At 41.3% G+C, this 26,000-nt stretch overlaps 1 protein-coding gene across 1 annotated transcript; it reads right to left on the reverse strand.

The window, feature by feature from the left end:
- Positions 1–1,918: 1,918 nt before the first annotated feature.
- Positions 1,919–26,000, reverse strand: LYPD6 (LY6/PLAUR domain containing 6; the record flags this gene model as incomplete). Its single annotated transcript, XM_081242415.1, has 4 exons — positions 1,919–2,206; positions 4,108–4,238; positions 18,186–18,284; positions 25,883–26,000. 4 exons carry the CDS (start codon positions 25,998–26,000, stop codon positions 2,039–2,041), a joined length of 516 nt encoding a protein of 171 aa, XP_081098541.1. The 3' UTR covers positions 1,919–2,038.

Consider the following 26,000-nt stretch of genomic DNA (forward strand, 5'->3'; position numbering starts at 1 on the left):
GGAAGTTTTCCTAGGGTTGGCAATTCCACCTTCCCTTCATCTTCCATCCCACCTCATCCCATATAACCTAAACTGGAAGGAAAGGCTTCATGTTACTTCTTAGAGCCTTAGTACCTTCATCTGTAACGTGTAAATACTAGTAACATTCCTTACGGGGTTCTTGCAGGGATCACATGACCCGACTCATGTAAAGTGCTTAGTGTGGCGTCTGGCACATAAGAAGTGCTTAGTAAATGTCTTGCTTTCTCTCTCCCTCTACTTCCCCTGCCCCAGTTGTAAGCAATGTATTGATAAACCTACCAAACTCTGAATTAAGGTTATTTGATGCAATTTAGATTATTTTGTTTCAGTTTCTGCTGTCAGTTCACATTTGGTCCCTGACGGGGGCTCATTTTATGAGCCTGAGACATTTTTCTCTGCAGGGCAGATGGACCCTGACAACACTGGCCTCCTGATCAGCAATGACTCCACCAAAGTTCATGGAAATATGCCCCCTAACCCTGCAGAGAAACTCATACCAGTGATGGTCACCACCCAAATACTTCTGGGACAATACCGCTGAGAAAACCATGAGCAAAAACCTTGAGGCCAACATATTACACTTGCTCACAACATAAATTAAGTTTTTTCAACACTGGTGCAAGTATTATAGATAACTTTCAACAAACATATATTACAAGCTCTACCACTGTTGAAAAATATGTATTCTAATTTGATCGTTTTGTTCAGAATAAAGAATCTTTTACAATATAGTTTAGTCTCTAGCTATGCCATACAAAAATAAATATTGTATAACTGATGTATAAGGAAGAAGAAAAAATTGGAGGTGCCAAAAATATAGGAAGGATGGTGAAAGTTTTACCATTTACTTCAAAAGCAATCATCTGAAAAAAATAAAAACATCTCACTGGGTCTCTTTACTAATCTCACCATCACTCCAGTGGTCCACCTGCTTCTCATCCTAGGATATTACATCTTCTTTTCCTATCAATCTTGAGACAACTTAATGCAGAACCTTCTCCCTGAAGTCACTGGGGATCTGGAAGAGGGAGAACAAAGAGCGCTCTGGGGCAGTGTAAACTGCAGATGAAAGGTTTGGCAGAGACACTTACTGTGCCCTCACAACGAACTCGGATCAACCCCGCACATCTGCCTTTCGTTTTGAAATCCTCTCTCTGTCGCAATTAGCTAGGCCTGGATAGCACCTCATGGCGGGAGGAAATAGCCCCATATGCTGTCAGCCTCTTTGGATACCTACTGGTCCAGGTAGAATCCGGGATTTCATGAAGCACAGTTAGGTGCCAAATCAAGGCCAATCTCACCAATTATATGAAGGGATAAACAGTCACCTTATGGGTGCTAGTTCCATTAAGTTGGGAAAAATCCTTCTCCAGCCACCTCTCATCCCATACAAAAAAACTTTTATGATTGCCTTTTTTTTTTTTTTTTTTTATGTCCCATGAGTCCCGCCCTTGGGAGAAGAATATTGGGACAATTAAATTGGACAAACTGCTTACTAGTTTTCTAGGGACTTGGTCAGACTCTCCAAGGAAATAGTCCATTCATTTGGGAATCAAAGTTTTAAAACTCTAAAGCTATAAATGAATTCATGACTGGACCACTCAAACCAGGGGTCACTGACCTTTCTGCTGAAGAACACAGATCTACACGTGTCCATATAACCTATGCCTAACATCTCAGAGGGCGGCAGGACCTCCTGTGGCTCGTGCATGTATTCCAAACTAAAAGCCCCAAATCTCAGTAAATGCTGAGCTTTTTTTGGAGGGGAAACAAAGGTTTATGGTATAGAATCCAGGGACGGTTTGGGGGGCAGGCTGCTTTGATGAGGTCTTGGACTTGAAATGACTACATTGGAGCAATGCTTGCCCCCCGTGGTAAGTGGAAGTGCTTGGCCGTGAAGACATCCGTGAGTGTTATGGTTTCACACGTGTGACTACTGTCAGGCCAATGCCTCATGCATGACTATGGACCTTCAAAGTCCCCATGGATCGCTACGACACATGGTGCTTTTGAGCTGCTATAATGTGAGTCCCAACCACACCCACAAGCAGGACACTATCACTGACATGCAGCCTCGGTGCCCATTTGTCTGATTTATGGGTGACGTTGTGGTAAATGTGGCGTCACTTTCATTTCGGGGGAGCGGCAAGTTACAGATATTTCCTTCACAACAGGCAGTGCAGACCTGAAAGAAAGGAAGAGAAAAAGAAGGGTGATGAGAAGCTGGCAGGTCTGGGAGGGGGCCAGAGATTTTTGAAGGAATTGTCTCCCTCACAGCAAGACTCAAATGAGAGTTACCTGTTTTACAAAGGAGACACCAACCTTGCATTTAAGGGGGTGGGATGAAATTTCACCTGGTTTATCACAATAAACCCCCATCCCCCAGACTAAATTCTAGGAATGTGCATTCTGTTTTTGACATCCTACCATGTGGTTATTACACAGTTTTACAGTCTTCCTAGGTCTCAGCTCTTCCATCTATGAAATGGGAATTGTAATACTTACCTTTCTCAGAGACACTCTCATGGTAAATGTTCATTTGCCAAGTTTTCACAGTGAAAGTGAAGTGGCTACAACGCAGTGAATTTAAACTTAAGTATTTACTTTCATTAGAATTGTTTGCATAATTAGCTCCATTCCAGTGGGTGAGTTAAAGTTTGAAGGGTTTTCATTTACGCAATTACTCCTGCTTTATACTGCTTTCCTCATGCATCATAAGAAAAAATAAACCCAAAAGGATTATAGACAGAAATTATTTTAGGCCTTGGCTACACAAAGTACAGTACCTTCAGCTTCAACTGGGAAGTTATTAGAAATGCAGAATCTCAAAACTTCCACCAAACTGAGCAATTTAGAATCTGCATTTGAACAAGATCCCCAAGTGATTCATATGCACAGCAATGTTCTAAAAACTCTATGATGCTTACTATCCTATACAGTCATTATCCTGCAGAGGTCTGAGTTTGGTCACAGTTGACATGGGCTAAGATGACATTATAATGTTGAGGAGAGAAACTAGAGGTCAGAAGTGACTTTGGATTCTGTCTCTGTCACTAGCTGTATCATCTGAGCACATGACATCACTTCTCTGGTCTATATCTTCCACTTTGCTAAAGTAGCCACTATAACCTGAGAGCCAAGCTTAGCTTGGGGGAGGGGGGAGGTCAAGTAAGACCCTTGGGATTACCTTTCATATTTCACTTATTATGTATGACAATTATTTCTCAATAAAACTGAAAAAAAATTAATTCGTTGTGTTTTTGACAAGTTACTTGAAAATTGGGTGTCTTCTTAAGAGAAAGAAGCCCCTACTAACAGTAAGAGTGGGAGTTGCCCCCAACCACCAGGAAGGCAGCCTGATGGGGAGAAGTGGGCAGCCTCCAAATAAAGGTCAGGAGGGCTGATATACAAGATCACAGGTACAGCCAGCTTGGAACGACGGGCGAGAGAGTCAGGAGCATCCCCCACTCCAGCCATGAGTCAGGCTGCCTTTCTCTGAGTCTCTATATTCTCCTTCTCCATAGAAGGCAAGACTGCCTTCTAAGTTTGTTTTACGCTGAGTGCTTCTGACCAGGCACCAGAGGGAGGCATCCCACAAGGAGAGGGTCCTCTTGTCACCTGCTCAAATGACTCAGGAGCCAATGGATACCCCCCCAAATCAGCATCCCAATAAAGATATGAACCCCACTTTACAGAAAGTTATCAAAGCTAGATTGCCTTGGCCATCTTCAGCTGACTGAACTATTAGTACATCTGCAATGCTCTACCATGAGGGCATAACTGGCCCCTTGCTCCTGTCCCTTTTGGTAACTTTATTACTTTCTTCTGAGTGAAGAAAGGGCTTACAGTAATTTCAATACCCTCTTGGTCTTGTGGTTACATAATTTATACCAGTTATCCTGTGCCCTAGTATAAATGTTTATTCTTTTAGCGGCAACAGGAAAGGAAGCATCTTGTCATAACGGTATAAAGACAGCCAAAAGCCAGCCTACGTCGGGGAGTAAGGATTGGCTCATGAACCCTGGTGGGCGTCTGGAGAGGAGGAAGGCTGACTATACTGTCCTGTCACGTGCTTTGTTGCCAGACCTTGTGGCCTTCATGCTCGGAGTCTCTGCAGCCAGTGGACAAGCAGTCTTCCAGCGGAACGCAGCGCTTGGTGACAGAGATGCTGTTTCCTGTGACTTCCATGGTGTGCTGAGTGTAGCAGTATCTAGTCTCTGTCAACAGAGAAAATATGTTTTAATTGAGACGGGAAATGTTAGCCCCACCTGCTTGAAAGGGAAACAGGAGTGTGGACACTAGGATCTAACAGCATCCGGAACATATACTGTGTTCAGTTGATATCTGGTCCCAAAGATCTCCTTGGAGAGATCCACTTCACCGTGGTAGAAAGGAGGCTTTCTGAAGAATACTGGTCTCTCTTCCCATAAAATCTCCATAAACCAAAACCCAGTGGTATTACTCTTTGCCTTCCAACAAATTTTGCCACTGTGTTGATTTTTATTTTTAGGGGAGGAGAGGTTTGGAGCGATGATTGAGGATGAGAGAGTCATAGTAATTTTCAGGAAGATAAAGGGGTGAAAACATTCAAAGAACACAAGGTTAAAAGAAAAAAAGTGAGGCAGGTAACAAAGATCTTCAAAGAGAGAAAAGACTATAGGGGAGACTGGTGTGTGTGTGTGTGTGTGTGTGTGTGTGTGTGTGTCCAAGTGTGTGTGTGTGCTCACACACACGACTGGGAAACAGCTATTTCCAAGTAAGACAGAATGATTAAATATAGATTCATTGTATCTGGAGAAAATGACTTTATCCAAAAGAGAACTTCTTGCCTATGAGCATAGCTGGATCCTACAATTCATGACAGGAGAAAACTAACCCAAAAATAAAGGTATTCCAGATTGAGGAGTCTCACCATCTCTCCCCAGCGTGATTTCAGTATCTTTCCAAAAAGGCAGACGAAGACCATGAAGTGAGTTTCTAGAGTCCCTCTAAGCTTAGGAGTCTGAAAACTTGAGATTTCTTCCAAAATTCTATGGAGAATTTTTTAACTTGCAATTTAAAGAAAAATGGCTTTGTCAGTGTAATTCTTTAAGGCCTCCAGGTGGTATTCAGCTTTCTAAGTCTGGGATCTAGGAGAAAGTTCCTGCTCCACTTTTAGATTGAAAAGAAAAAAAAGAATAATTCTTAAGAAATGTCATTGAGCTGTTTTTCATCCATATCTTGGACTGAACTTTTCATGCTTTATACATTTTGGATATTTAGTGGCTAATATGGAATTATGACCTTCTATAATATTATTTATTAGGCAATAAAAATTCCCCTCACCAAAGTACTAACATCAAGAGAAGAAAGCTCAGGAATTTTTGGCCCTGAGAATGAGCTAATACAGACCACACAGACACACCTTGGGAGTCATGAAAATCAGGGGTTTTAATATTCTTCCTAGACATCCCCACCCGACAGAACCTGAGTGGCCTGAGTCTCGCTAAGGGCGAAGACTTGCCCAACATTGGTATGTGTACCTGAACTGAGTCTGTGTCAATGCCCTCCCCCAAAAGCTGTCTCCACACTGCCCCCCGACCAGAATTTCGTCACTTGGGATCAGGTCAGGGAAGTCCCTAGCTTGCTCAAGATCCTGGGGGCTCTTTGGAGTGGGGTAAAAGTAAGGTCACCCTATGAGCTCACAAGAAAACCTGAAAGTTTTGCACCTGGCAATGATTCTCCCAAAGCTCAAAAATATTTCAAAATTGGAGTGGTTGTTTTTCTGATGAAGAGGAGATGGCATGATTTATTTATTTATTTTTTAAAGACTTTAGCGGGGTTTAACAAATGGAGGCCAGTGCCCTAAAAGCTTTACCACATCTTTCAAAGAGGACTGGTTTACTTCTTTAGTATCAGACTTGGATGTTAATGGCCATGCTAGGGACGCCTTTCTTAACCCCACTCCCACTTCAGACATTCAAGAAAGCAATAAATACAGGAACGTTCTTATCTCCTGTCTCCTCTTCCCACAGCTGGAGCAGCTGCCAGAGGTTTTATTGCTCCGAGTGTAAATCTGAGCAGATAAGATCATACATTTATGGAATAAGTAAATCATTTAATGGTTTCAGTTTTGGAAATTAGGTTTGTCCCTCAAGTATTGAATTATCTTGTTTTAAGGATAGGCCTTAAAATAACAATTGGTGAACATGATATAACCACTTTTTGTTCATACTTTTATGTCCATAACAAACTCTCTTTTAATTTATGAACTGGAAGCTTATTCCATTATGTGAAAGTAGAAACAATTGATGAACCTGTTTTTTTTTTTTTTTTTCAAGACGATATGCAAAAGCCCAATACCTAGTAAGCCAATTCTCGCCATTCTGGGGCGAAAATGGTGATCAGTGATGAGACTGGATAAGAATTTTTTCTTACACTTCACCAAGTCCAATCCATACAACAAAGAAATATTGAGAATACCCCATTACTTGCAGCAGTAAAGACCTCAGATCTGAAGCATCAATCACTTGAAAATATCCGTTCTTACCTTGCAAAACCCCAAGGTGAGTTGTGAAATGTTAACGTGGAAAAGGGTTCTGTGGTTCAATAAGTTTTGGAAATGCTCAAGGTTGAGCAGCTTTCTTTAGTGGATAACTTACAAAAGCCTTGAATTTGTATTGTGATCTCCAAGGCAGGGTGAGAGGACGGGGCAAGCAGGCAGAATTTCCCAAGCAGAACTAGGTGGACCACATGTGGCTTATCACTGGTGGTAGGATTGATAAAAACTGAGTTTCAGCCCCAGAGCCCTGCTTGCCATGCATTTTGAATAATCCTTGGGTTAGTAATGAGGTTATATGAGAATCAAGCCTGCTGATAACTTCACACTAAAAGGATTTCAAAGACTTTTATCTAAAAGATAAAAGATGGATTTGAATTTCTACCAGTTTACTTTCAGCCTCTAAATCTCATATTCCACAACTGCATGGAATTCCCAGAGGCTGTGAAACAAAAGTCTTTTACTGTGAGACTCACTGGCATTCAACCAAAATCAGAACTGGGTAAGAGAGCTTAATCAACTATTGGAGAATACAATTTTTATGAAATTCACACACACACACACACACACACACACACACACACACACACAGAGTTTCTTGCAGATAGCATGTAGTTGGGTCATGTGTTTTAGTACATTCTGCCAATCCATTCCTTTTACTTTTACATTTAATGTGATTATTTATATGTAGCACTTAATTCTGCCATTTAAATTTTTATTTTCTGTTTGTTCTATTTTGGGTTGTTTGTTTTTTGTCTATTTTCTTTTTCTGGCATTCCTGTGGGTTACTTGAACATTTTCTAGAATTCCATTTTGAGTTATCTATAGTGTTTTGGGGTGTATATCTTTGTATAGTTTTTGTGTGTGTGTGTGTGTTTTTCATGGTTGCTCAGGTATTAAATTATATGCATAACTTATCACAGTCTGCTGGCATCATTTTATCAGTTCGAGTGAAGTATAGCAATCTCACCTCTGTTCATGTCTTATTACCCTCTCTTGTTTGTAATATAATTGTCTTCAGTAATCCCCTACATACATTTAGAACCACATTAGCATTACAATTTTTGCTTCAACCATCAAACATAATTTAGAAAACTCAAGAGAAAAAAGACAGTTATATTGTATTGTCAAAGACATATTTTTGCTTACCATGATTTTTCTTCCTTTCTGCTGTTCCAAGTTTCCTTCTTTCATCATTTCCTTTCTGTGTCTGTGTGTCTTTGTGTAGATTTCTTTAGTTTTATCCTCTTTGGGGTTCACCCACCTTCTTGAATCTGCAGGATTTCATCTTTTACCAAATTTAGAAGGTTTAATCCATAATTTCTTTGAGTACTTTTTTCAGCTCTGCACTTTTTCTGTTCTTCTGAGACTCCAGTGACACAGTGTTAAATCTTTTGTTATACTCCCACAGATCGCTGAGGCTCTGTTTTTGTTTTTGTTTAAATTTTTAAATCTATTTTCTCTCTGGTGTTCAGATGTGGTAATTTCTATTGTTCTACCTTCCAGTTCACTGATTCTTTCCTCTCTCTTCCACTCTACTGTTGAACCCATCCACTCAGTGTTAACTTCAGTTACAGTATTTACAGTTCTGAACTTTCCATCTGGTTCTTCTTTATATTTTCTATTTCCTTGCTTAGACTTTATTTCTCATTTGTTTCAAGTTTGTTTGTAATTATTCATTGAAACATTTTTATTATGGTTGCTTTAAATCTTTGTTAGGTAATTCTAACATCTTTATAGCTTTCTCATTGTTGGTATCTATTAATTGTCATTTTTTATTCTGTTTGAGATCTTCCTGGTACAACAAGTGATTTTTTTATTGAAACCTGGACATTTTGGTATTATGTGATGACATTCTGGATTTTCTTTTTGTTTTAACATCTTTATTGGAGTATAATTGCTTTACATTGTTGTGTTAGTTTCTGCTGTATAACAAAGTGAATCAGTTATATGTATACATATATCCCCATATCCCCTCCCTCTTGTGACTCCCTCCTACCCTCCCTATCCCACCCCTCTAGTTGGTCACAGAGCACCAAGCTGATCTCCCTGTGCTATGAGGCTGCTTCCCATTAGCTACCTATTTTACATTTGGTAGTGTATATATGTCCATGCCACTCTCTCACTTCATCCCAGCTTCCCCTTCCCCTTCCCCTTCCCCTTCCCCGTGTCCTCAAGTCCATTCTCTATGTCTGTGTTTTCATTCCTGTCCTGCCTCTAGGTTCTTCAGAACATTTTTTTTTTTAGATTCCATGTATATGTGTTAGCATATGGTATTTGTTTTTCTGTTTCTGACTTACTTCACTCTGTATAACAGTCTCTAGGTCCATCCACCTCACTACAAATAACTCAATTTGATTCCTTTTTATGGCTGAGTAATATGCCATTGTATATATGTGCCACATCTTCTTCATCCATTCATCTGTCGATAGACACTTAGGTTGCTTCCATGTCCTGGCTATTGTAAATAGTGTTGCAATGAACATTGTGGTACATGACTCTTTTTGAATTATGTTTTTCTCAGGGTATATGCCCAGTAGTGGGATTGCTGGGTCATATGGTAGCTCTATTTTGAGTACTTTAAGGAACCTCCAAACTGTTCTCCACAGTGGCTGTATCAATTTACATTCCCACCAACAGTGCAAGAGGGTTCCCTTTTCTCCACACCCTCTATAGCATTTATCGTTTGTAGACCTTTTGATGATGGCCATTCTGACCCGTGTGAGGTGATACCTCATTGTAGTTTTGATTTGCATTTCTCTAATGATTAGTGATGTTGAGCATCCTTTCATGTGTTTGTTGGCAACCTGTATATCTTCTTTGGAGAAATGTCTATTTAGGTCTTCTGCCCATTTTTGGATTGGGTTGTTGTTTTTTTTGATATTGAGTTGCATGAGCTGCTTGTACATTTTGGAGATTAATCCTTTGTCAGTTGCTTCATTTGCAAATATTTTCTCCCATTCTGAGGGTTGTCTTTTCGTCTTGTTTAGGTTTCCTTTGCTGTGCAAAAGCTGTTAAGTTTCATTAGGTCCCATTTGTTTATTTTTATTTCCATTTCTCTAGGAGGTGGGTCAAAAAGGATCTTGCTGTGATTTATGTCATAGAGTGTTCTGCCTATGTTTTCCTCTAAGAGTTTTATAGTGTCTGAGCTTACATTTAGGTCTTTAATCCATATTGAGTTTATTTTTGTGTACGGTGTTAGGGAGTATTCTAGTATCATTCTTTTACATGTAGCTGTCCAGTTTTCCCAGCACCACTTATTGAGAGAGGCTGTCTTTCTCCATTGTATATTCTTGCCTCCTTTATCAAAGATAGGGGACCATATTTGCATGGGTTTATCTCTGGGCTTTCTATCCTGTTCCATTTACCTATATTTCTGTTTTTGTGCCAGTACCATACTGTCTTGATTACTGTAGCTTTGTCTTATAGTCTGAAGTCAGGGAGTCTGATTCCTCCAGCTCTGTTTTTCTTTCTCCAGATTGCTTTGGCTATTCGGGGTCTTTTGTGTTTCCAAACAAATTGTGAAATTTTTTGTTCTAGTTCTGTGAAAAATGCCATTGGTAGTTTGATAGGGATTGAACTGAATCTGTAGATTGCTTTGGGTAGTATAGTCATCTGGATCTTATTTAAACCTTCTGTTTTAGCTAACGTCCTCTGACACAGTCCCAGTAGGGGAAGGGGGGCTCCTGCCTCATTACTGCTAGGTAGCAGTCAAGTCCAGGTTCCCTACTCTGTCTCCTTTCACAGCTGAGAGGGCTCTCTTAATTATTTCTGGGTGGAAGTGGGATTTCCAGCTCCTCACTAGGTCTCCTATGATACCTTGCTGGCTGAGAGTGGTAGGAGTGCCTTGTTAATGATCCCCACATGGCCTCAACTGATGCCACTCTACTGATGTGTGTGTGTGGCCTCATTACCACTGGGCACTAGTGGAGTCCTGACTCTCCACTAGGCCTCCTCTGACACGACCCCAACAGGGAGGGGGAGAACAATGTCATTATTGCTGGATGAGGGTAGAAGTCCAGGTCCCAGACATAGTCTCTACTGACACCATGGGGGAGGCCTCATTACCACCTAGGGGGGATAAAAGTCTCTCCTATTCACTTTTTTTCTGACAGCATCTCAGGAGAGGTTGGTGTGTCTCATCACAGCCTGTTAAGTATGGAAGTGTAAGACTTTGTTAGCTTGGGGGGAGGGACCTATAATTTTTTTTTCTGTGGTATTTGGCTGGAGTAGAGTGATTATTGTCTAGAAGATTTCTGTCTTTCTGGGCTACCCGCTTCTTGGTCCTTTGGCTACGGAGGACTAACTCTCGTTGGAATTTATTTTTTTGGTACTTGTGGCATTTCCAGGTTCCCAGCTTCTTCATCTCCAAGTCTGGAAAATATGGGACAAAAAGAAAACCCATAGAACTCACCTCCTTGGGTCTTGAGGCCCTTAGCTAGTCTGCCTTTTTCTCTCCATCTTTCAAAGCCTTTTTCTTTTTTTTCATATTTATAATATTCAGGAATTTAGTTGTACTTAGAAGGAAGAATAGAAAAATACATCTGCTCTGTCTTTCCAAAAATCCTCAGCACTTCTGACACTTTGAGCTAGCTAGTTCTGTTTTGAGGGACTGACCTGTACAATGTAGGATATTTAGCAGGATCTGTGGCCTCTTCTCACTAGATGCCAGTAGCAGCCCCAACTGTGGCAACCAAAAATGTTTCCACATATTCGTAAATGTCCCCTGAGGGGCAAAATCACTCCCAGTTAAGATCTACTGTTCAAGATTATAATCTTCTTGAGAATAAAGTCCATTCTTGTTCATGTCTGCATTTCCCTGCCACGCCCCCCTCCCCAAATACAGCACAGGACCTTACACAATATAGCAGGTGCTTAATGTATTAAGAATAGAGATGGATGGGTGGGAAGAATACATGTACCTGACTTCTACAACTCAAGATTGAACCAAATCAAAACATTTTAACTTAGTTCTATGATATCTATAACACCTCTTCCATTTCTGTAGTTTGAGTGATGTCTTCAAATTTGAAAGTGAAATAATACTATATTTCAATCAGTTGTGCAACTTTCACACAGTATAACTGCTTTGGAAAATTATTTGCCAGGATCTACTCAATCTAAACCTATGCATATTCTAGGAATCAGCAATTCCACCCTTACATATATAGCCAACAAAAATGATAAGTACTAGAATGTTCATAGAAGAATTCTTTATACAAAAAAAAAACCCTTGGAAACTATAAAAATGCCCAATGGTAGAATAAATAAATAAGTTATGGCATATACTCACACAGCAATGAGAATGAACGGCCTAGAAGTAGATCTAACAAGATGGACGAATCTCCCATAATACTGAGTGACTAGTAGTTCCTAGTTTTTTCTTTTCTTTCCCAAGAACGAAATTTCTCAAGGCAGAAATTAAAAATAAATACTTATCAACCAGATTGACTCATAACTGCTCCCCTTTACCCTGCAGTCAGCAACTCTTGAAGAAACCACCAAACAGATACTTCTCTCTTTTTTAAAAACACCATCCACAGCTCTTAAGGACAGGTGACAGGCTCACTTGAGGAATCTCTCTTTTAAAGCAAATCACTGAAACTCAGAAAGCAATGATTTTATTTCCAGACAAAGGCCAAGGAGGTGGCTAGAAAAGGATGCAAAGCTAGTGAGGATAAACAGGACTTTACGGTGGACAGTAGTTAAAATCAAAGCAACAGGCAAAAGCATCAAATGGATGCTTCCTATCTGAGGCAACTGTGTTAACAGAAAATACTTAGACAAAAACACTGAATTAGAGTAGGTCAGATGCTCTCAGGGTACAAAAAAAAATCTTGCTTAGGCTGACAGAAGAACTTTTGTTTTAAAAAGTTGCTGGAAAATTTCTAACTGAAGAGTGATTCTGAGAATTCCAATGCCACTTGAGAAGAACCAAGAAGTGGTAGGATAAAATGAAAATAGCAACAAAAATCTTATGAAAGCATAGGTGAGCTACCAAGGCAGATAGGATTTGAAGAATAAGATACCAGCAAAACCAGCAACACAGTAAGCTGAGCCCAACACCCTGTACCTGTTCTGCCCTCGAGGCACTTGCTGATTCAGAAGTTGCACACATGAAGAGGCTGAGAAGACAGGCAGAAAGCCCTGCTGAGGGGCCGAGAAGCTAAGCAGAACCTTTGTCGGTCTAGAGGGAATTGGGAGTCACAAACAGGAATGCAGAGTGAGCAGGGGAGCCAGGAGACAAGGGGAGTGTGGAGGAGGAGGGGAGCTGACCGGCTCGGTATAGAATTCTACGTTGGCAGTTATATACATCCAGTGCTTTAAAAGCATCGTTCCATCTACTTCTAGCTTTTATTGCTTCTGTCCATACTACGTGTTGGCAAGCTTGTGCAGCAACCAGCACTCTCAGGCACTGCTGGGGAGACTGCAAGTTGGTAGACCAACTCTAGAAACTGTTAGGCAAAATCCAGTAAAGGGGGCTTCCCTGGTGACGCAGTGAGAGTCCGCCTGCCGACGCAGGGGACACAGGTTTGTGTCCCGGTCTGGGAGGATCCCACACGCCGCGGAGCGGCTGGGCCCGTGAGCCATGGCCTCTGAGCCTGCGCGTCCGGAGCCTGTGCTCCGCAACAGGAGAGGCCACAGCAGTGAGAGGCCCGCGTATCGCAAAAAAAAAAAAAATCCGGTAAAGGTAAAGCATGAGTACCGCCTGTCCGGGGTGTGGGACCTGGGATAGACCTGGCAGAAATGCATATATCTGTGCACGAAAAGACATGTACAAGACTGCTGTGCATGGAAGCAATCCAAATGCCTATCAACAGTGGAATGGATGGATTTTAGTATATTCATAAAATGATCTGTTGTACTTCTTGGAGAAAGAATGACTTTGCTACTCAAAAAAACACTTATGAATTTGACATATAGAATGTGGGAAAGAAAGGAGGACATGCTGGGTGGTTCCATTTATATAAATCTGCATGGCAGTCACAGTTGCATTACCTTTGGGAGGTGGGGTGTAAAGCCTGGTGGACCCCAGTGGCCTTCTGGGGTTCTACGACTTAACATGAGTGGCAGATACACTGCATGTTCATGCTGGGGAAATTCAACAAGCTGTGCACTTATGATCTGTGGACTTTCCAGAATGTATGTTAAACTTTAATTTAAAAATTTTTGCTTTATAAAAAAGGAGGAAGTCTAAGATTTCCATTTAGCAATATGACAAGATAGGTCACCTGAACACTACCTCATTACATAGCAGGCAGAAGTGTTGGATAACGTACAACCAATACCTTTTGTAAATGTACAAATGAACTCTCCAGAAAGTAAGGGAAATCCCAGGGGCCAACACTGAGGAAGGTACTGAATTCTTTACCCTGGTGGGAGAGGGGAAGGTTAATAGATAAATGATAAGAAGATGCAAGGCCTTGGGTCCTCATGGGGTGTAGAGGTAGTGTAGAGACCCCTGTATAATGGCAGAAACCCTGAAGGGCTATATCCTATGTGTAACATTGCCTAAAAGAGAAAAAAATCCACCCTTAAGTAAAGTCAATGAAAACGTTGTCTGTCTCAGCCTGGGCTTGGGCTGAAAAAAGTCGACATAAAGAAGTCTTTCCTGAAAATCTGTAACCGCGGGGCTTGTCTTCAGTTGAACTGGGGATCACATTTATATTCCCTGCTTATACCACATAACAAATATAGAAAGAGCCACCAAGGGACATGCTCAGATTTTTCTTTACTTTCACAGAAAAACAGTGAACAGCATAGAAGCTGGAACTAAAAGGATACACGTCCCTCTATCTCAAGATTTCTCTTGGTCTGACTTTATATCAGCAATAATTTCCAGTGAAGATTTTGCCTTTGAGGGAGGCATCTGCACTTCATAATTAAGCAGGAACATAAAATCCTTAGTGGCTTAGGTATCCTCCACAGAACAAGCCTTTTAAAAAACTGCATGTTTTTGACTTGACATGTAATTCTACAGACACTTAATAAACACTTAGACAGTCCCTGTCTCAAGGAGCTTTTAATCTCTCAACACAGAGAAAAGTCACAGGCAAAACCATGTGGACCTGAACACGGGACATTCAACTCTTATTTGCCTTCAACAATTCCTTCAACTGGTCCCTCATAGAATATGATTTCAAGATCCTTTACCATTCTGGTTCACAGCGGCAAGAAAATAGCATTGATTTATAATAAGCAGTTGATGAAATTAAGGTTATTGCAAAGGAAGGGGCCAAAGACTAAATGGAAGTTGAGGAGGTGAACAATGGCAGTCCATTATTGGGGGGCATCTTAAATTCTCACTTCCGGGAGGGAGTACGGTCCCATGAATCTGTAGGCGCCAAAGTCAATAACAACGTAATGGAGGAGGAAGTACTTACATAACACACGTTTCAAAAGTCAGAGTGACAGGGAACTTGAAATTCAATCAATCTCCTAAGCAATTTGGGATGCAAGCTTATTCCACAGAGATAAAATTCAATATTTACACGAAATGGTTTTTTTCACTTTCAACCAGTTGTTTTCACATCATGTGATAACTAAAACCTCGTTAAGTAGATCACAAAATAAACCAACGGAAAATGAGGAACGTCCCCGAAAGTCAGGACGTCTTTCCACAGCAGTTACTGAGCTGCCCTTACCAAGCCTGTTGGTAGTCCTACGGCTGCTTCAAACAAACGAATAATAAACAGAAAAAAAAAAATGTAGGCTTACTCCGTAGTTTTCAGTAGACACATTTTATAGTTTAATCTAATAATAATAGCATTATTTTCATTGTTAAAAAAATCTGGAGAGGACCCAGAGGAAATGTTGATGGTTCATGGCAAACGTGGCTGGACAAGAAGGAATTATCTCTTCTCAGTCTACAGTGCTAGTCCTCACTCCTTACCTGATGTTCAAGGCCCCACAAAAACAGCCTGGCTCCCCTGTCCTGCTCCTATTATTCCCCAGCATATTCTGCTACACCCAGTTCAGGTCTCCCCGGTCCACTGAGCCCACATGGGTACACTCCATGCCTCTGCTCCGAGTGACTTCCTGGAAGATATGCTCCCTTCGCTCGCCCACCCGCCTTGCCCACCTGTTGGGCTGCTGCCGTCTCCCCAGCCCGGGATGCTGTCACTGGCCACCTCACCCCCCCAAACTGCAATTCTTCCCTGAACTTCCCAAGCATTTAATGCCATGTTTCCTCTGGCACATGCCTTTGTCCTGCTATTTCTGACATTTGATATGTTCGGATCTTATCTCCCAGCTAAACTGCCAGCTCCTTGAAAGAAGAAACTTGATTCCTATCGTTCACTGCAAAGGGTGTGGCATGGTGGTTCTATGTCAAGAATCTCAAGGCATCACTTCCTATTTATTCCTATAAATTTCAGGACAAAAAGGGGAGAAAAAAAGGGGAGAAGGAGAAATTGTGTAAAGACCTGAGATACTTTCAGGTGTCTGTACTTTAGAAGGATAGATTTTGACCTCGAAAGAACACATCAAGATGGAACTTCCTCATTTCCAGAGAAGAATTCAAGCAGAGTGTCATGGTCTCTGTTTTCCCCTTGTGACAGAGGTAGACTTGTACACCTTCAGACTGAACTGGGCCTCTGTGAAATACAGCCCAAGGCCCAAGAGAGCACCAGTTCACAAAACCTCCTTTTCCTTTGTATCATCTCTGCCAGGGCAATACTGAGAAAAGCGCCGTCACGTTTCCTGTACAGTAGCTCTAACCAGTGGCAACAGCTTCAATAGCTCATCTGCCAGCTTTGTCCTAGCAGGAACCAGCCCAAAGGTTATTGGCTACACAAGCAGATTATCTTGTTTTTGTCCAGAGTCACTGTTTACAGTGGTTCTCAAATTTTGCTGCATATTCGAACCAGCTGGGGAGCTTTCAAAAATTCAAATGCCTGGCGGCACCCATACCATTTAAATATGAATCTCTGGGAATGGGCCCAGGCATCAGTGTTTTCACCTGTGATTTCAATGTGCTGCCAAGTTTGAGAAGCAGTGGTTTAATCAGGTCCGTCAGCAACCCGCCCAAACTTTCACCCTGTAGTGGTAATGGTAGAAAACACCGCTGATTCCGGAGTGAGTGCGTGACTGCAGAAAGCAACGCGGACGGAACTTCTCTTTGATTACCTGGATGGCTGGACACCTAGCTTGTGAATAAGCCGATCATCAGTGTCTCCACGTTCTTCTCTTCTATGTGGTCTTTTGGGACCCTACCAACATCTCTACTCCTCAAAGTAAATAAGAAGAACCTAGAAATGACAACAGTGCATTTTGCTTTCTATGAGTGGCGAGAGGAGCTCCCAGTGGTTTCTGTCCCTGACTGTTCATTAGAATCACCTGGGCTGTTTAAACACACTGGTGCAGGGACCTAACCTCAGAGATGTAGGCTCAGTTGGTCTAGAGCTGTGGTTCTTAATGCCTGGTCTCCGGACCAGCAGTATCTGCATCACTGTGGAGTGCTTTAGAAATGCAAATTCTCAGGCCCCATCTCAGACCTATAGGAAGGAGGGGGAAGGCCGAGCTAGGGGCAGAGATCTGTATTTAAATAAGCCCTCCAGGGAATGATGGTCATGCTGAAGTTTGAGAACCACTGGTCTAGGCAGGACGCAGGTCCAGGTGGTTTTGAAAAGACCCACAGGTATTTCTCCTGGCCGGTCTGGGTGGAGACTCATGGGTTAAATAAATAGCACCGGATTAGGTAGCTGACACCTGTCCTTCACTGCAGTTTCCACGCTCGCCTGATGTCCAGTCCTCCAGGGGAAACAGAGTGCCTTCTGCCGGGGCGAGTAGAAGAGCTCTTGCGTTACATTGAAAAATAACAGGTTGGTGTTGGTGTGTTCAGTCATCTTAACAACTGAATTAGATCAGCAGCGAAGCCCATCGAACTACATGCTCAAACATTTGTCAGTAACATATCCCATCCTATCACCTCCCCATCAAATGAATCGACTTTCCTTCAAACACAAAACAGCCAATGAACAGTGACTCCATATCCAAATATAACCATCTTTTTTATTCAATAGGATAAAAGAGATCTGAACATGAATATGAAGCATCTACTTCATTTTGAAATGGGCCTTTGGGTCAAAATTTCATGCTTTGATTGGGCATTCATCTCATCCCTCAAAGAGAACTTAATAGTTTCAAAAGTTCAGGGTTTTTATTTGTGCGATGATGACATTGAGAATTCTAGCTTTCATGCAGTCTCGGGATAGAAGCCTCTGGCAAGATATGTAATAAATGGGATCTTTATATGAACAGCAACTCATATTTTTACTTAAAGGAAGTTACTAGGCAATGACTAATGCTTCGATGAGTGGATTACAGGCTGGTTGTTCTTTTCTTATCTGGCATTTGTTGGGCCTGGGGGTGAGAAGTATCACTCACCTCTTTTGGAGCTCCAACGATGCTTCATAAGAAAGGGGGCAAGTCTATGGATCAGTTTATGTCTCTGACAATGTTTGATGATAAGGTACTGATGTGGCATAAAAGATCTACTAATAGCCTTAGACAAGAGAAGTGGTTGAGATTGCAAGCATGCCTCTCTCTATACATGCATCATCGTCAGCAGGCCATTCACTCATGGACAGCTCTGGGCAGCCCAATGTGTCTACTGAGAGTTTACCTCGAGGGCAGTAGATGTCTGGAGCCCATCGGTTGCACTCATAATTGTCTGCTGCCTTTTCACAGGTGAAACACTTAAATCCACCAGGATATGGTGTGGCTACAAAAAAAAATCAAGAGAGAAGATTAATTTTTTAGACTGAGCACAGAATCCTGCATGGTGAAGTGAGACACTTTTATTCTTTAAAAAGGATTCTCAAAATAGCCTGGCAATTTCTTAAAAAACTAAACATGCAACTGTCATATGACTCTGCAGCTGCACTCTTGGGCATTTATCCCGAAGAAATGAAAATCTACATTCACACAAAAATCTGTACGCAAATTTTTATGGCAACTGTATCTGTAACATCCCCAAACTGGAAACAACCCAGATGTCCTTCAATGGGTGAAGGTTAAACAAACCATGGTACATCCATACCATGGAACACTAGTCAGCAATAAAAATGAATTATTAATACATTTTTTTTAATTGTTTGTGGTACACGGGTCTCTCACTGCTGTGGCCTCTCCCGCTGCGGAGCACAGCCTCCAGACGCGCAGGCTCAGCGGCCATGGCTCACAGGCCCAGCCGCTCCGCGGCATGTGGGATCTTCCCGGAGCGGGGCACGAACCCATGTCCCCTGCATCGGCAGGTGGACTCTCAACCACTGCACCACCAGGGAAGCCCTATTAATACATTTAACAACCTGGATGAATTTCCAGGAAGTTGTCCTGAGTGAAAGAAGTCAATCCCAGAAGGTTATATACTGTATGATTCCATTTGTGTGACATTTTTTAAATGAGAAAATTTTAAAAATGGAGGAAGCATTAGGGGTTGCCAGGGGTTGCAGTTGCCAGGTAGTGGGGGGAGAGTCAGATGGACATGGGTGTGAGGCCAACAGGAGGAATCCTTGTGCTATTGAAACTGTTTAGTGTCTAGATTTGGTGATGGATACACAAACCTACATGTGATAAAATTATGTAGAACTAAATACACACATATACGCACACACACACACACAGAATCACACACAAATGAACACAGGTAAAACGGGGGAAGTCTGAATAAGACCAGTAGACTAATGTATCAGTGTCAATAACCTGGTTGTGATATTATTCCAGTTTTAAAAAATGTTACCATTGGGGGAAACTGGGTAAAGTACATATGGAATCTCTGTATATTATTTCTTACAACTGCTGAAGAATCTACAATAATCTCAATAAAAATGTCAATTAAAAAAAGGCACTCTGGATTTCCTATGATTTACTTTTATGTGTCAACTTCTGTAGACATATCATCGTGTAAATAAATATAAATATTAGGTTCAATCATGATGCTTGATCATTTCTTACCTACAAAATTTCTTTGGTTCAATCTTATAATTTTATCTGGTTGGACCTGATATGGTTAAGAATCTCAGGGGATAGCAAATATCAGCTAAGAGTCTTCATTGCTAAGATACATGCTGCCTGTGCAGAGGTGAACCTCCTAAGGGGCCCCGGGGGCCCATGGCCAATGTCTTGGGGCAGAGTGCTGAGGGCACATGGGGATGTTCCAGGAAGCTGCTCCTATCTTTCCCCTCCATTCCCCACTCCTGAGCTGCCTCTTCCTGCCTTCTGAAGGGATTGTCCTCCAGGTACTTGTATTCTTTGCCTTGCATTTGTGTTCAGGCGGGATGCAACCATGGGAGTCAGGTTCTGGAGAGTGCCCAGCATGCCAGGGTCTCCTTGGTAATTAAGGACCAGGATCCAAAAGGAACGTCTGGCCAGGCCATCTCTATCCTTTTCCCTGATGTACTTTCACTTGGTGCTTAGTTTTAATCATTTGCTTGCTTTGTTGCTTAGAGTTTCGCCTTTCACAGACAGAACCTGTGTGTGTGTGTGTGTGTGTGTGTGTGTGTGTGTGTGTGTGTGTGTTAATCTGTAAAACTACCTGGCCTCTTTGAAAGCTGCAAACATGCAAACACTTCATCTGCAGGAGCCAACTGTTCTCCCTCACAGATGGCTGAGCCTGCATGTCCCATTGGCGGAAATAATCATCTCAGGGTAAATTACTTTGCCCACATGGAACCAATTAAGTATGTTATCAAAAATAAGTGGAGGAGGCAGCAGCTTAAGGCCAGAATTATGGGCCAGATATAACTTTGATTTTCACCTTGCTTAGAATAGCTGCCCATCCTCGCATTTGCTTGTAAGATTTCACAGAGCTGACTCTGACAATACCCAATAACCTAACATGATCAAAAGTCATAAACTGTCTAAAAAAGACAGGTAACTGAAACTTTTAATGGGCCCATTTGAGAGTTCTATGTTCCTCCTAGTGGCTGGTGACTCAAGTTCATAAACAGAATGATGCTGAGAGAAAGGATCCTCTTAAAAATGAGGGATGGAAAGCAGCCTAGGCATAGCCATCCAACGACTGCATTCCCAATGAGGAAAACTCGCTCTGGTTAAACATGCTCTATCATGTAATTATAATAAACAGAAATCAACTATTTTGTAAAACTACACATAGACAATTTTTATGTCTTCACATCCCACTGCCTAGATAGGTGGGTTATACTCGAGTTAAAGATTCTAGTTTAGGTAAGTACATGCCTGAAGAATTTAAAATAAATAGGTTCTCGGATTTCTCTGGTGGTTCAGTGGTTAAGACGCCACGCTTCCAATGCAGGGGGCACAGGTATGATCCCTGGTTGGGGAACTAAGATCCCCTATGCTTCACCCAACCAAAATAACTAACTAACTAAATAAATAAATAGGTCCTCATGTTCCAAAGGCATTCAGTACTCTTATGGACATTTTAATTAGATTATTTTTACAAATACCATTATTTAAAACCATACAAAATAGTTTAGGAAATTATCCTGATTGGATACATTAAAAATAGTTTCACTATCCACTTTAAATTATTTAATATATAAATAAGTGTAAAAGAACTTTAAAATAGTTTGTAAGATTTGAAGTAGAATTATTAAAGCAGGAATTTTGAAAAAAAGATGTAAATAATTTGTCAAAGAACAGCATTTCTCAAAAAACGATCGTATTCACTAAGGTTTATGACAGCAAGCCAACCATAATACTTCAGCTTGTGTGATTAATTCACTAGAGTATCCAATTTTATCTGTCTGTCACTGAAGCCTGTAAAACTTTTAGCTGGAATGTTGGATTAGCTATTCCTGGAAACTTTCCCATCAAAGAGATAAATTAAGAACTTTGAATGAAGATTGACGATCCAGCTGTTCCAAGAATAAACTTATTGAAAGCCTAGCACTAATAAGTTGTAGTGTTCCCAAATTTGGATTAATAGACTCTTCAAAATTATCTTTTGAAAGACTAGTGACATATTAAATTAAATACTGCCATTTCTTATACAAGTAGGCCTGGACTCTGAAATTAACTCAAAGTGTGTCAAAATTAAAACAGGAATATGAGCCAAAACACTATGGTAGCAAAATGAAGCTCTGTTAAAAATCTTTCTCTCTGAATGTGTTTATCAGCATGTATCATTGCCAATTAACCAAATGATCTCCTTTCCAGTGAGTTTTATTTTTAAATCCACAACTTCATATCTGTTGCATTCTCAACAATGACAGTCTAATGTTTGCTTATAGGAACTTGTATTTACACCTTGGCAGGTAGTACTGATCAGTGAATAATCAAACCCTTTTCAGTGACAAATCTCTGAAAACAGACTCAGCTTTCAGTCGATAATTACAGCACAATACCAAGTAATGGTCAAATTCCCCCCTCTGGAAATATTTAGCTAATAAACAAGGTCTTCAGATGAACAACTATCTCCAGTAACTTGCTAACTGATACTGAATCTGATAAAGAAGTTTTTTTAAAAAGGACGGAAAGAGGTTTCTAAGAGATGTGCAGTTTTCTTCTTTGTTACTTCAAAGCATTACAGAGCAAGTAGGGTTTCAAATCGTTGTGGCCCCAGCTGCGAATGAATCTAATTTGGCTCTTGATCACAGAGTTAATAAGCTTAGTATTTCAGGGCATAAGTATTTCAGGGCATAAGTCCTTGGTCCCTCAAGAGAAGGTTATTGTAAAGAAAAAAAGAAAAGCCAAAGTGCCCAGTTACTTCCTGTAATATAATCTGTCCATTAACTCTCCTGGTCAGCCATGGTTCAACCGACCATAATTCATTTGTAAGGCATCGGAAAAGATTTCGTCTTTGTTTCCATCCCTTGGAACTTTTGCCAGGACAAAGGCCTTCAGTTACCAAAACCGTGGTGAGAAGAGAAACTTGTTTTGAACTGTATGCTGATGTGTAATGCATCCAAACTTTCTTTTTTTTCATTCTTGCCAAATTAATTTCCATTGTTTTTGGAAACTGGATGCAAATACAAAATTTCTAGAAATCTAATAAATTGATCTTCTCAGTCCACTAGGCAACAACATATTGTCAGTATAATTTTAATACCATGAACATATTTCTGGTAGAAGTGCATTTCCTGGTACCTTTCTAGAAAGTCCCCTTACTCCCTAAGACTTAACGTGGTGTAGAATTATGGGAAAACTTCGTTGGCTCACTATCTGGGCATAAACAAGCCCCCTGTAGAGAGATAGCTCTTTGGTCCACATAATTAAGGAAAGACTCAGAATATGCAACCAGAGGAAAACTGAACTTCCCAGGAAAGGTTTCTATTACAAAGAATGAAAAGGAGGCCAAGAACATGTTGAAGTCACTTAGGATGTTAAATTCTGCTATCTTGTATGAGGTCTAACAGCCAAGTAAGTAGCTTCATGTCTCTTAATACAAACTCCTGCTTCGAAGGTTTTTATTAGGCTTTGGTACTTTAATCATGGGCTAGGAAGAAATTCATCATTTTTCACTTGAAAAAGAAAAAAAACCCATACACACAATAGAAAAGAATGTTATTGAGGACAGTGCCTCAAGTTTGAAAGCCATAAAGTTTATTTCTTTTAAAGGCTTAGAAACTTCAAAGATCAGGGAACCAGAGAGCAAAGGAGATTAGTCATGGGAGGCTGAACTTTCCCAACCCGGGTCTCAATCTCATCCCACTTGTTATCTCTGAGGGCTGTTCGGGGCCCAGGAGAAATGAGTTTATGTTTGTCTGGTGTGGAAAACTTGTGTATCTTCTCACATCTCCAGCATCACCGCGTTTCTCCTTGGGCAGGTTCTGAGCAGTATCTAATATTAATGGAATCTGGCTCACTCGCCGACCTCAGGAAAGCTGTTTGTGTCTCCATCTACAAAGTGAGGCGATTATATTAATAATTCAAAATCAAAATAATCCCATGTTTCCTTCATATATTTTTTGTGGTCTATGTTCTACAGAAACCTGCTTATTTGTGGAGAGATCGCTTCATCTAAACATAGTCTACCGGGTGCTGCTCAAGGGCAGACGACCATGACCGTTTAAAAAATCAAAGTGTAAGAACAAGCAAACAACACCAAAAACTTCTGAATTAGTGCAGAGAAATGTGAAGTTAACTCTGCTTTAAAGTGGTCAGAATAAACAAAGTTATGGCCAAGTAGGAACCATGGACAGGAACTTGATTCCTGCAAGAACTTATATTCCTTGTGACCAGTTATGGAGACTCTGAAAGAGAACTCAGCCCAGACCTGCTGGTGAATCATCTACATACAACATAGTTTAGAAACAGCTGCTTCTACCCTTCTCTATATTCCAAAATCACATCAGAATACTCCATCAATTCTTTATTTATAGTGAGCTCTCTTTAACCAGGCCATGGCTCTATTTAATCAACATAGGTCACATGAATGGAACTTTTCCATCAATTTCTAAAGAGCACAGGTGATTGCCCCACCAGCCTGGCAGAGCTCATCCTTCAAAGATCCCATTCTGAAATGGACTTTCCAAATAGAGGTCCACTCAACGCCAGCACTGACCCACCATACCCCTGAGGCACAAGCAGAGTGTGTTTGTTTTGTTCTTGGTCACTTAAATCCACCCCCCTGAATTTTCCTTTCCACCCTGCGTGTACAATCACAGCCTCAGAGAAGGCCAGGCGTGGGTCTGTTCTGAGGCCCAGTGACTTCTGAGTCTGTCACTGAAGCGGACAAAGAATTCCACAGAAGCTGAAAGTCCTGGCAATCAAACCCACGAGACTGAAACCTAGGTTTTTGTTCACCAACTGTAATAAAAAAGCATGGTTCTTTGGAGAAAAGAATAAAATGCAATCTTAGAAAACAGAGAAACTATCAAAGCACCTTCTTTTCATGAATGTTACTAAAATAAACTGCCCTGCAAAAACAAGCAGCCAGATAAGCTTTCCATACAACTAACCAGTAGGCACCAGCCTATACTGGTGAGAGCGTACAACAGCAGTAAGTCTAAAGAAACTTTTGGCTGCTGGTTAAATGTATATCTGGATTTAAAAAATCAGTGATGTACCTTCAGCATCCTCAGTTTACTGTCTGAGCCAATTAGCACAACATCATAAGTAACAGGCATCTGATTGCCTGTTATGTATGTGCCTAGCATTTTGCAGATATTATTTCTAGTCCACAAAACAACGCTATAGGGTATGTATCATTTTAACCATGTTAGAAATGTAGAAATCAACACTTTAAAGGTTCCCCTAACATTTATTAAGCATTTCCTATGGCTCACAGTGCTAAGTGCTTTGTATGCATTCTTTTATTTAATCTTCACAAAGTTAGGGAACTTATTTCAAGTCAGAAGGCTATGAAGCAGCTGAGGGAGGTCCTAACCCGAAGTCAGGTGGACTCCAAGCCCCTGTGCACTCCTTGGACCACCTCTCATTCAACCAGAACACGGAGACGTTAAATATTCTAACCATGTGGCATTGAAGGAGTCCAGGTGACTTCCTCCACCTTGTAGATTACAAGATCCTCAAAAGCAAGGACTGTGGTTGATTTGCCTTTACATTTTTCACGCCGATCACAATGCTTGACACACAGTAGAGGCTCAAAAATGTTTGGCAAACAGAACATTTCAAAAGGGTAATGCACCTCGGGGCGAATGCTAAAGGTCAGCCCACGCACTACATACCCAGCTCAGGGGCATTCCAGCAGAGAGTCAAGCAAAAGTAAAAGAGATGAGATAAATACAGAGATGGTGACCAGTAGAGAAGGAAAGCTGCTGTGTTTCCCGAAGTGTGATCCTTAGAATATCAGCAACAGCAGAAGCACCTGAAATTCTTGCTGAAAGCAAAAATCCATGGGGACCACCCAGATAGATGCAGTCAGACACTCCAGGGAAGGGACCTGGGGCACACATCATTATACACTCCTAAGATAATTCTTAAACACAGGAAACTGAAAGGGACAGGGAATAGGAAGTGGCGGAAGGCAATTATGCTGAAACTGAGAATTAGATGCACAGACAGGAAGGCCAGCTATTATCTTGCTTATAAAGGCCTGATCTTTTACAAACACCTTCCTCCCGGGACTTGGCTGTTGACTTTGATAACTGACCGAGGGCTGGCAGAGTCAGAGGGAAGGCTGTTCAGAATCAGAGCGACCGAGGGCACAGGGAACAGAGAAAACAAGCCTAATAATTTACCTTCAAATACAAACACCCTGTAAAAAGGGGAGGGTACAACACAACGCATGTTTCTGTCGCATACGCGCCCCCCTGCAATTAAATCCCCAGGTTTCGCCTGAGCGGAAGGCTGCCTCCTGCCGGCCATTTTTCAACTTTCAAATCTTATTGGGAGTCGAGCGACATTTCTGCAGTGAAGAGAATGGAGTCTTACTTGAAGGGTGGAGGTAGATTATGTCTTTGACGGTGAAGTCTCGGGACTGAGCAGCTTTCAGACAATCAGCCAGCAGACTCAGAAGCAGGAGCCAGGCCAGGGCAGGGCCAGCTTCCAT

The sequence above is a fragment of the Mesoplodon bidens genome (assembly GCF_964165515.1).
Source record: "Mesoplodon bidens genome assembly, chromosome: 8".
Lineage (NCBI taxonomy): Eukaryota > Metazoa > Chordata > Mammalia > Artiodactyla > Ziphiidae > Mesoplodon > Mesoplodon bidens.